The following is a 12,003-nucleotide window of genomic DNA, read 5'->3' as shown; positions in this document are numbered from 1 at the left end:
TATTAAAGGTATTTATTTAAGAAAGTGCCTATCCTGCCAATCTTTCCCCATGAGCTCTATTTTGAACACACCCTATAATTACTGATATTACCCTGGCAAATTTTCCCCACCAAGTTTTCTCCACTGAGAGCCATGACTGTACTTGTCTGCCTCTTCACATTATAATTATCACCAGGCAATATTTATAGCTATACTATTATTATTTATGATATTTTATGCCCTACGAAAATCTATATGACAGATGCTCGATCTTCAACATCAATCAGACTTCAGCTGGGACAGCCCTGGCGATGCTGTGCCCAGTGCCCGGTGCCCGCTCGGCTGGAGCCAGGGCCAGGAGCCCCAGCACAGCAGATCTGTTAGAGTCCAGCACAACATACCTAAACGTCCCACTGTCATCTCTTTCATACTTTCCTGTCCACAGCTGGTGCACATTTCAGGACTTCTGACATTTCAGGCTAGAACTGTGTATCCTCAATTCTTGCTGAGGTGAGATAATTAACTAAAGGAGTTCTTAATTATTCCAGATGGACAATAGAGCACGGCACATTTATGCCTCATGCAAAACCAAAAATAAACAGAGCAGAATGAACAACACTTGTTTGCCAATCATGGTCTAGACTTGAAATTTGGCACTGCAATACTTACAAACAATGCAAATGCTTTAGTCTCACACTTCAAAAAATTAAATACAACTCTGCCTTGTAAGGACCTTTAGTTTTAATTGTTTAAGATCAATGCTAACCTAAATGTCTCTGTCCCTAACACGCGTCTCCTCTCCAGGGTTATAGACTCTTCTTATTCCGAAATCACTGGCTTTCTCCACAAATACTGTCAACCAGTTTCCTCAGTATCATATGCATAAGGGTTATAAACTAATGAGCAGACCTAGGTTATGTAGAAAAAGTGTAGAAAGGAAACAAATGTTGAACGTCACATTTACATTAACTTCTCACAGTTCAAATGGCAATTTATCCACAACATAGTATGAATCATGCAGTAAGAAAAGGGAGGAATCTCCAGTTTCTTTGATTTATTTGTCATATGGTCGACTGATGTCAGTATCAGTGGCTTTAAAAAAAAAGAGTTTAAACATCCAAAAGAAAGGAAGAGAGAAAGGAGGAAAAGGTCTAGCTTTCCACAAAATCCATTTCCTTTAGGATGGCGAGCTCAAACCAAACCAAACCAAACGCTGAGGACGAGCAGGGTCTTCTGTTCCTTCCGTGCTGTCTCGCGGTCTGGCGCAAGCTGGGAACCAAGGGGATGGGACTGGTGGATGCATTTTGTTTCACTATATATGTATGTGTGTAGGTATTAAAATAGATATACACACGTACACATATATGCAAACAGAAACAGTCTTCCTAAAAATACGCTCTTTGCAGTTCAGAGGCAGCAGAGTCACTGTGGAGGAAGAGCTGGGCAACATATGGCTGTAGAGTCTGCACTGAAAGTCACTGGCTAAACACGCCGGCCGCTCGTTTTCTTTCCTTTCATGAGGCGAAATAGGAGCTCTGCATAGAGTACAGCCTGTCAATGGGGTTTCCTACTCTAGCCTGCATGGAGTTAACTTCGGAAGAGGCAAGAAAACAGTCGCTCAAGCTAGTTAAAGAGGTATCACTGTCGATATCATGAAAAATGGAGTCGTTCCCTGCAAATGAAACGCACACGTTAAGCTGGATGCTGTGCAGCCAGGCAGGACAGGACACACAGACGGGTACACGCTGCAGCAGATGGGAACACTCCTGGCTCTGGTGTCACTCTGTTCTAAGCGCCTAACTCACAAGGAGGAAGGCTAGACACCAACCCACGAGAGTCAGCTGGCAGCATTGCCCCCCAGACCTGCCAGGACTTAATTTAGACTTCAGTCAGCATCACAGAGGGGAGTCTTGGCTTGGGAGGAGCAGATCCCGAGCTCTCCATGGGCTGGGATCTGGCACTCGTGGGGGCACCAGGGCTTCCGAGGAAAGTGGGACCAGATATCGAGTGCCTGTGACAGGGAAGCATGGTCTGAGAGCCATAACCATGGAGCTCTTCATTTACACACAAAGTAAAAGACAGTTCTACCAGTGTGACAGGACCCAGGAAGAGACCCAGCTCCCCTGGTCTCAACTGAGCTACAGTTGTAAACATGCTCTTCTTTCAGAAAATTCCACTGCTCTAGGGCTGGTTTGGAACAGCGCCTTTTATTTCCCTTAGCAACTACAATGTCAGCTGACTTCAGCTCCAAAGGTACCAGAAAAAGCTCTCGCTCAAGTCCTGGGGGCACTTAAGAAACTGTTTGTCTGGTTCTGTTCCCTCACACTCATTTGAAAGGCCTCTGCCAGCCCCTGCACTCCTTTCAGAGCACAGAACCTGCCTCCCAAGGAGTTTTACTCAGAAAGCCAAGAAAACCAACAAAATCACAAGCCACCTAATGCTCGAGGGCACTTCATATGTCCTGAGCTCCTTACAGGACCTCCCAAATTTCCTGCTGTGCACCACGGACTTGTCTCAGTGGCAAAGGTCATGACACAGACCCAAAGCAGATTTCTTGTTGGCCTGTGCATGTTGTGACAGTGATGCACACATGAGCCTCTGCAGTGAAGTGCTCCTGGTCAACAGAAATGAGTCTGGAACAGGCCCTTGTGGGCTGTGGCAAGGCCCAGCAGCAGTCTGAAAAATCCTCTGAAATTCTGTCTAAATGCCACACTGCAATTGTCCAGAATCAATCAATGGGCATTTAGTGCTTATGAAGTGTTTGATGTGTGGTCAGGCAACTGTGAAAGCAAACCATCATCTTGATTTGGGACAGAGAATAGAACTACACAGGAGAAGTGTAGTAGTAACCATCTCTAGCAGCTCAAGAACTGTTCTTTGCAAACATCCAAACTGAGGGGTCTTACAGGGCTGATTATTTGTTTTGTAATGAATAATTATTTCTCTTTATTGAAGTCACTTTTTTCTCAAAGCTTCTAAGAAAAAAGGAAAAACTGTGAGGGAGCTATAATTTAGTACTGTTTATTTTTCAGTGTCTCAGACAGTGGTTTAAAAAAGTTGAGCTGGAGAGGTGATGTTGCTCGCTTTATTGCTTGTCAGAATTATACTGTGAAATAGTTGTGAAGGGTGCCCAGAACCTGAGATGAGCTTTATCCTATCCCCTTACGTGTACAAGAAAATACACACAAAACTGACTGGTACAGAGTCCCTGGTACAAATCCCAGAAAAAATATTCTCAACGCCAGCACAGCTGTTACCCCTGTAGTGTGTGACCCAGCACACAGACCCTGCTACTTCGGACGTGGCAGAATGAGTCAGGCCTTACCATAGGGGTTCATGTGGTCTCCTGGCATTTGCGGAGGAGTCAGACCCTGCTGAAATGGGTCTGTGCCATAACTGCTTTGCTCCATTGCTACAATCTGCTGCTGTGGTGGTGCCAGTGGTGTGTAAGATGTCATCATCCCTTCCATTCGGTTGGACATTACTTCTGCAAAGCAAAGACAAGGCACAGTCACTGCTGGGAAACAGGGCAGGGCACAGCAGCACCAGGGGCAATGCTGAGCCCGAGCAACTGCAGTCAGGGGTGTCCTGTCAGTCAGAGGAGCTTTCCAAACTTTGTCTGAGAGTAGAACCCTGAGCAGTAAGTTGAAATCTTGTCATTTCTGACTACAAAATTTATGGAGCTCATGGGTGCTGGACTCTATAATCTCAAAGTCTGTATTATGTGACACAGCCCTGTAAATCTCTAACTTCTGTTGGTCCCAGATTTTCTGGCTCTGGGTGAAGAGGATTTGAGGCTGCAAGGCTGTGGGAGCTGGAAACCCTCAAGAGCACTCATGGAGCAGCAGGGCGAGCTTTGGTGCCTCTGTGCAGCTGCTGCCCCAGGGTCCAGCCACCTGTGAGGGCACAGGAGAGGCTCCCCACGCTGGGGCAGCAATGCTGATGCCCTTGCAGATGCCTAGCTGAGCATGGCGCCCCTTAATGCAGGAGAAAACAAACGGGAGGATCTACCTGGAGCAAGCCTTCTGGAGATTTCCTCCATATGGCACATTTCTTCTAGAAAGGAGCTAAGAGGTTCTGTGTGACCACCTCTGGGATCTGGCCCCACCAGGAGCGCTGGGGGTAACCTGGCATGGGCACTCAGGCACATCTGTGGCACTTCCAAACACCTGCAGATTCTTTCCTCCTTGCTTTGCTTCATCACAAATCCCCTACCTTGTCCTAGTCGCTGTGAATTCTGTTGCTCCTGCTGCTGCTGATGCCTTCGTGCTAGTTTTTTCATCTGAAAAAAAAGAACAGAACAATCTCATGGGTCCAAATGCAACAACTTTGTTTCCTTATAAAACTCTCTGCAAATACCATTATCAGTTAGCACAGACCATTTATACTCATACACACACTGCTCTGGGTTCAGTTTCAATTCTAAGCGTAAACATTTCTGTTTCCAGTTCAGATTTGCATGCAGAATTTACTCCCAACCACGGGACCTCTGCAGTGTGAGCTGCATCTGGAGCAGGAGCCCGTGCTGAGGCACAGCCTGCCTTTGACTGTTGCGAATGTGTCAAACATCCTACCTTTGCTCTTTGGTTTTGAAACCAGACCTGGACGACTCGCACGCTGAGCCCTGTTTCAGCTGCCAGAGTTTCTCTCACCTGCAGGAGGAAATACTTAATGATGCAATTTTTTTAATGTTAAAACCCCCCCATCTAATCAGTTTTGTTAGGAGGAACATTTGTACTTATAACAAAAAAACTGCATGTACAGAATGACTTTTAAAAATTCCCCAGAGTTTTGTGTAGTTTTTTGAAGTTCTGCCCTTTGATGGTGCTAGCAATTCCTTAAGGACTGAACAAACAATCTGAGCTGAGGAAAATGACACTAAGTCATTTCATGTTTCTTATTTTGTCCATAAAAGAGTTCTGTGCAAAAGGAGTGCTCTTCTCTCACCTCAGAGGACCTGCTGCTGCCTTAGGAAGGGGCAGGGTCTGTCTGGGGCCTGTTGTCAGAGCTGACTCGGTCGCTGGTGAAGCACTTACCTTCCTACAGGGCTTGGAAGACACTTCAAAGGATGCTTTGAATGCTCGTCTCTGCTGTGTGGTAAGTATTGTCCTGGGTCGTTTAGGTCTTCTTGGGTCTTTCCCATCATCACTTCCTTTTCCTTGGGTTACTTGTCCTTTGGTGGGCTTAACATCTCCATCCTCATCATCACTTTTAACTGGTGAAAAACAGGATATATAATTGCACTTGTTCCACCATGATAACAGGCTGTTTGAGAACTGCTCTTCAGTCAACAGGTTCACCTATTATCCCATAGTTATCTGAATACCTAAAGCAGCTGCAGGCAGGAGGAGACTACTTTAGATCTGTGTGCTCTGCTTAAATCAAATGCCACAAAAGCATAAAAATGTGTTCAGTTTCCAGTTGAGGACATGGGACTGATCAGGGGATAAAAATTCAGAATATGTTTCAGTCTTTCCAAGAGTCAGGCAGAGTTTGTTACCTTCCATCACCACTTGGTCCCCTATGTGCTCACCTGCAGCAGCCTCACCACCAGACACACACCTTTCCTTCCCTTGCAGCTGAGCCCCAGCTTCTCCTGAAGCCTTTGCTGCAGATAGGCACTGCTGCCTGCACCACTGCGGCAGCACAACGGCGTAAACAAGTGTCACACACAGCTCAGAGTCTGTCTAACAAAATACAGTGCAGATTCCAGTTATTTTTCTGAAGGTTCTGAAGCTCTAGAGATAAAATTAATCCTTGCCATTTCATTCCAGTATCCTACAGAAAGCATCAGTATTATTCGTGCTTTACAATGTGTCTCTTTCTCAGTAAATACGTACAAGTATCTGTGTGCTTGTGTAGGCCAAACAGAATCTTTGTATTTTTCTATAGTTAAATTCTGAATATTCATGCAATCTGGTGGTACTACATTTGCTAGCATATTGTCCTGGGAAATCTCAATTGCAGTGGCAAAGGTTGAGGGGTAAGTACACATTTTGTTGTGAAAAACAACTTTTCAACTTGGTATATTTTATTTGACCAGATTACTGATTTTTTCTTCTGGAAAATATCAACACATAGGGACTTCAACATGAAGAAACAGACTGAATTTTTTATACACACAAAGATTACATTTGGGGAATCAACAAATTAGACTTTAATTCATTTTAAGGCCTGATTATTATGCACCTAGCAGTCTAATCACCTTTTACTTTAATAAGCATCTTTGGCCTAATGATTAAAGAGAAGTTCAGTCATTTTAATAACCATGACATTATTAACTTTCCAGCATGCCATTTCTAAGGAAAGGTTTGTGAGGATTAGTACTTCTCATTGGAGAGTTACTTCTGTGTCCAGTGGATAAATATTTGATTGAAGCAGGACACACTGTCAGCCAGGGCTCTGCAGATCATGTGCTCTCCCCAGGCCCCTGGGAGATCAGTGTATTCAATGTGGTAGACAATGGGAGACAAACAACTCGCTTAATTTGTCAGCTTGTTTTTCAGGTCTGGGTTTGGCTAACAGAGAATAATGAGGGAAAAAAAGCATCTCCAGGAGTAAGAAACTCCCCTTCGAAAGAAGAAACTGGGTAGTACAAAACTACCACTGTGGTAGCGCCCTGCTGATCAAAAGCCAGAGCCGGTCCTGAGGTGGAGCCCACCCAAGCCCAAAGCTGATGCCAAACGCAGCTGCTGGCACTGATTGTGAGGACAGCAGCAGGGGAGGACAGCTGTGCCCAGCCCCAGCACGGGGGGTTGGCAGGAGGCTGGAGCTGGCAGGAGAACGGCTGAGGGACAAGGAGGAGACTCACGTGCCTGAGGCACGTTCAGCCAGAGCCCAGACCCTGTGCCGTGAGACCTACTGAGCAGAGCCCTTGAGGTCCCACAAACACAGCGTGGCAACGGTGAACAGCTCCAGGTCTGACAGACCTTTGTCCTGTGCATTCCTGATGTGGAAATACAAACTTCAGCCATGTGGAGAACATGACTCTCAGATTAGGAGTAAGGATCTTTTCTTTGCTTAGCTAAACTGGAATAACACATTTTCCCATAAACCAGAGGCAAACATTCATGTCATTTGTACGTTTAATGGAATGGTAACTGTTGATTTTCTTACACATTTACCTGGGAAACAAGTGTGTGATTATGATGGCACAAACCCACATCTCAGTTACTTTCAGATTCTCTTCAATACTTCTGTGTTGTACTTGTAGTCATTCTATAGGTACCATTTGTGACTGGCAGAGAGAATCCTCTCAGAACTCATATTACTGCTGTGCCTATTTCCCTAGCTCAGTGCTGAAAGTGTATGTGCAGAAGATCCCCTGAAAAATACGTCAAGTGGGTGGAAGAATACCTATGGAGAACAGCATTGGGGTAGCTGAAGTCACATTCTGTGACTTCATGGAAAAATACTTTGATAAAAACAAAAAGGTTCTGTCCTTTACTATGCAAGAAGTTAAGGGAGTCGAGTTAGGGAGAGCAGACTGTGAGTAGGGATGTTTTCAGCTGTGCCTGCAAATTTGCATAGGTGGCATGTGCATATAGATGAAGTGGATGTGAAAATGGAAGTACTTTTCTATAAGAACTCTACAAACTCGTGTGGCTTTTCCAGTCAGAGCAGGTGTGGGAAAAGCTCACCTGAGTCTGAGTCGTCTGGGCTGACCGAGCTCAACAAGTCTTTCTCTTTCTCATAGTCACTTTTGCAGAGCAGCTGCCCTTCCTTGAGGACAAACTCGTCCCCTTTCCGCAGCTGGCGCTCGCACACGCAGCAGCAGAAGCAGCTCAGGTGGTACACGCACTCCAGGGCTCGCATCACAAACTCCGTCGGGGCGATCTTCTCCATGCAGCCGCTGCACTTGGCAGCGAACAGCCTGCAAGGAAGAGAGCACAGTCAAAGGGAGTGTCAGATCACACTGATCACACATCATGGATCTAAATCCAGCAAAGACTGCACGGAGCAGTCTGGCTCGTGCTTCTGCACCCTGTGAGACTTGCGTCCTTAGGCTTGGAAACACCACAGGCATGCAATTTATTCAAATCTCAATCTCTTTGGTCTGGAGGTTCCACGAATCACCTTTCCTGGATAAAGCCCACTAAGATCTGTCCTTATCTCACTGTTTTTTCCCTCTTCAAAATGAGAAACAAAAGGGAGCTCTCAGAGTTTGGATAACTTGCTCAAATCCAAATGTATTTTAATTCACCTTTTAGAGGAAGGGCCAGCGTGTGCTTTGTTTTACACAGGCTCTCTGGTTTCAGAACTTAAACCCTGTTCTGAACAGATTTCATGACTTTCCATTTTTGGTATTGTCTGTCTCTGAGGAGGCTGATAAACGGACACAGAAAAGAGCACGAAAACTCAGATCTTTAGCTGAGGCAAAGCCGCCGCACACGCACGCAATGGCACACATGCAATCGATAAAGAGAGGAGTGAAACAACACGGCTTTTCTTTGGATGTTGAGTTATTCCAGAACAACCTGTCTCTGAAGGGAGTACTGTGCATTTTAAATGGTGTGAAACATCCTTTGGCAGAGATAGGCAGTGATACAACCTGCTAAATTACCACTATAATCACAGACTCTAGAACACGCACTGTGTCCAGACCAGTTCTTATTAAACCTCTATAAACCCCTCTGTCATCCATCATTAATTTTCTAAGATAAAGTTAGAATGATTTAGATTAATTTTATTTTGCTTTTCTAATGGCAACTGGGAATCTCCCTTGTGAGTTCTTTGGGAGAGGGCTGCCTCAAATAAAGACGAATGGCTAAGTTACATCCCTGTGTCACGTGGTGGACTGGTAATTTGAAATTCAGTGTCTTTCATGGCAGTACATTACAGCACAAGGTGCACGAACATTTACATTTCGGCAAGGGAATGAACACAACCGCACCTGTGTGTTCACAGGAGAAACCCCACGAGATTCTGCCTTTTAGCATGGGCTACGCTGATGGTTTCTCATCATCAAAAGTAGCACCTTTCACAAAACAGGCAATTCTCTCTGATTTTAGGAGGCAGAGGCTGTGGGAGTTCCTGATTCCTCCAGAGCATCCATTTTGTCTGAGCTGATAAGTGCAGCAAAATGGCAGGCACGAGCCCTCGCAAAGGGCTGGAGCCAAAGGGGCAGGAGGGAAAAGCATATGTCACAGCACCCAGACTGAGAGCCAGGCACGGGGACACCCCGGCCACACCTCTGCGTGGAACAGGAGCACTGCTCTGGGAGCCTGGTGGCTCCCTGTGCACCTCTGCACAGCCCCAAGGTACCGGCGCTGCACGGTGGACTGAGTGGCTCTTTTTTGGGTACATCATGAAATAAATCTGTCCAAAGGAAACTGATGCCACTCAGGACCCTTGGGCACTGCCATGAGCAGCCTGGCTCATTTCATACACCCCACTGCCTTCGCCCACAAGGTTTTCCTTACAATGCTTTAGCCAGCAAATTCCTAAGCAGAAAATATTTTTATCTCTACACAATAACATATCTGAAAGGATTAACACACAAAGGGGAAAAAGGAGCACTTAAACCAGTTGTTCCTATTTAACCACCTAAAGCTATTTGGCTGATTTGACCTGGCCCCTCTGTCCGAGGAGTGTCCTGGAGACCCCAGGAGTGCAGGGCTGGAGCGCAGGGACCTTCTCCTGCCCTGGGAGGGAGCCAGAACCACCCGGGGGTGGCTGCCGCTGCCTCCCGTTGTCTCCCAGGCAAATCACTGTCCAGTGACAGTGAAAACACAAATGTAACACGCTTTACAGATAATTTCAAGGAGGAAAGGCCCGGAAAGCATAAATCCCCTGCACCTTCCCTCTCACTGGGACTTGAAAATAACCTCCTTGTCCTGTGCAGTGTTGCTTCTCAGAGCAGCACCTTCACTGTCCTACTGCCTTACTGTTTGGGTTTTTTTGTTTTTCTTCAAAACAAATGTCCAACATGAGAGAAAATATCTGGTGTTATTTACTGGCAATAGACTATGCCCACAAAGCTTTTGCAGCAGAGCTTCCCAAGGCAGCCTTTTAGCTGTAATGAATTACACTGTCATCAGTGTAGTATTAACTCATTCAAATGAACATTAAATTGCCCTGACAATACTGCACAGACTTCATATCCCAAATTTGTCTGTTGTCAACAAAATTCCCTCCTCTGTACACAGGTACTGTCTGCACTGTAACGTGTACTTACACACACACAGCCAGAGCACTGCCTTAGATTGGACCCTGAGATTATAAAATCGTCATTAAATCTATCTTACAAAGTGTTTATAGGTATTTTTTCAGCTTCCCAAGAGGAACCCAAGGTTATGCACTCTTTTTTGCACAAGGCAATCTCACAACAGGAAACTAATCTTGACAAATGACCAGACTTTGATAGCTGTGATCTAAACCACTGCTCGTTAGACTGTTCATTTTATAAACGAATGGCAATAAACCTGTTGGGAAGTGTAGGATAGCAGGAATACTTTACAGATCACCCCTTTACAGGTTTCAATCAAAGCCATAAATTTGAAGGGGAGCACAGAGATACTCTGTGCTGAGACAAAGCCTATGTCCCACACCAACCACATTTAAAGGAGTATTTCTTTTGCTTTCTATACATTTTACAAATAATTTGCATAACTCTGGCATTTTACCCCCATGGCTGATTATCTCCAGCTCTCTTAAGTTAATGTCAAACCTCAAAATCCTTGGACTTGTTAAAGTATGTGGAGAGTGGAAATCAAATGCCTTTATTAGAAGCCCCAGGAAATCTCCAACTCCTAAGCACAACGAAAACATTCCAAAGAAAATTGTTCAAAGAGGACAAAGGAGAAAAGCAGAACAAGAAAACCTTGTTTTGAATCATCGATTGCAGAGTTTTATAAATAAATTCTGTTGCCTGGACAATTTTGAAAGACAACTCAATAGGTTTAGGAGTTTTTAAGTGTGTTTGCCTCTATGCCTGGAACACTTGTGGGATTCAGCGAAGCTAAAGCTCAGAACAATGGCCTGTCTGTCCATCAGAGTATCTGCAAGAAATGCTGTGAAGCAACTTTACAGTACTAGATAATCAAAAAGTCTTCACCAGCTCAAACTGAGTGAACTTTAATTAATTTTGCATATGTATCAGGCAATGCAAACGCTAAGACATGTGGTCCTGTCTTTAAACAGTAGATGAAAATGTTCACCAGCGGAAGAGGCCATAAAGATTTTATTTGTTAGGATATCCCTGCGAAGTCAGGCTGAATCAGTAATCCTTAGAAACAACCACAGTTACATGATCCACTGTGCCTTCCTGCATGGCACAGCCATCTGGTGTGCAATACAGAGCCCTGATTTATTATCTCCCGCACAGTTATCTCGCAGTAAAGCTGACCCTGCTTTGCTCCTGAGAATCACAGCTCTGCTGTTTACTCTCCTGGTGTCCTGACAACCCACCCTTTACCTTTCTATGGCTCACCCAGGTCCTTCATTTCCTCCTGTCTGTGGGCAAATAGATTTTAATTGTTTTATTATAACTAATTTAATCTGTGCTGAGAGATCTCCATGTGCAGTGCGAAATTTGCTGTTCACATTAAATGTGGTTCAAGAGGTTGGTTATGCAGGACAGAGGTAGAAAAACAGACTAATTCAGTCAGGTTGTTTATTTACTAGGCCTTCGCCGTGAAGCAATAAATAGGAAGTTATTAAGCCATGCTTGATGTATGCAAGAGCACCGATGCTGCTGCCTCCCTATCAGAGACCTTCCATCGCTTCCCTTTCGGTGTCACTCTGACCTTACCTGCGGCAGGGACCACAGCACATACCTGACTTTTCCTTGCTTAACACATATGCAAAGAAGGTGGTCGCAAGTGTTTGTAGGTGCTGCCGGTGCAGCCTCCAGCTCTGGCTCTGGCCTGGGACACCCTGCCAGGCTGCTCTGCGCTCCCCTGAGACCAACGGGGAGCTGGGCTAACACATATTATGCTTTCACACAACTGAATTTTATTAAGAGAAGAAATTAAATGACTAATGAAAGACATCTGTTACTTGTTCTTTGGGAAAAATTTTGAT

General features: G+C 45.0%; 1 protein-coding gene across 1 annotated transcript; it reads right to left on the bottom strand.

Moving 5' to 3' along the window:
* Nucleotides 1-1,253: 1,253 nt before the first annotated feature.
* LMX1B (LIM homeobox transcription factor 1, beta) lies at nucleotides 1,254-7,852 on the bottom strand (the record flags this gene model as incomplete). The annotated part of the gene is made up of 6 exons (XM_009073893.1): nucleotides 1,254-1,651; nucleotides 3,305-3,466; nucleotides 4,195-4,261; nucleotides 4,554-4,631; nucleotides 5,016-5,194; nucleotides 7,620-7,852. Coding segments are annotated over 6 exons (877 nt in total), but the record flags the coding sequence as incomplete, so codon positions are not given.
* Nucleotides 7,853-12,003: the final 4,151 nt, after the last annotated feature.

This window comes from Acanthisitta chloris, unplaced genomic scaffold, assembly GCF_000695815.1.
Source record: "Acanthisitta chloris isolate BGI_N310 unplaced genomic scaffold, ASM69581v1 scaffold9754, whole genome shotgun sequence".
Lineage (NCBI taxonomy): Eukaryota > Metazoa > Chordata > Aves > Passeriformes > Acanthisittidae > Acanthisitta > Acanthisitta chloris.
Note: the sequence above shows the minus strand (reverse complement) of the source record. Positions and strands in the feature narration are given on the sequence as shown.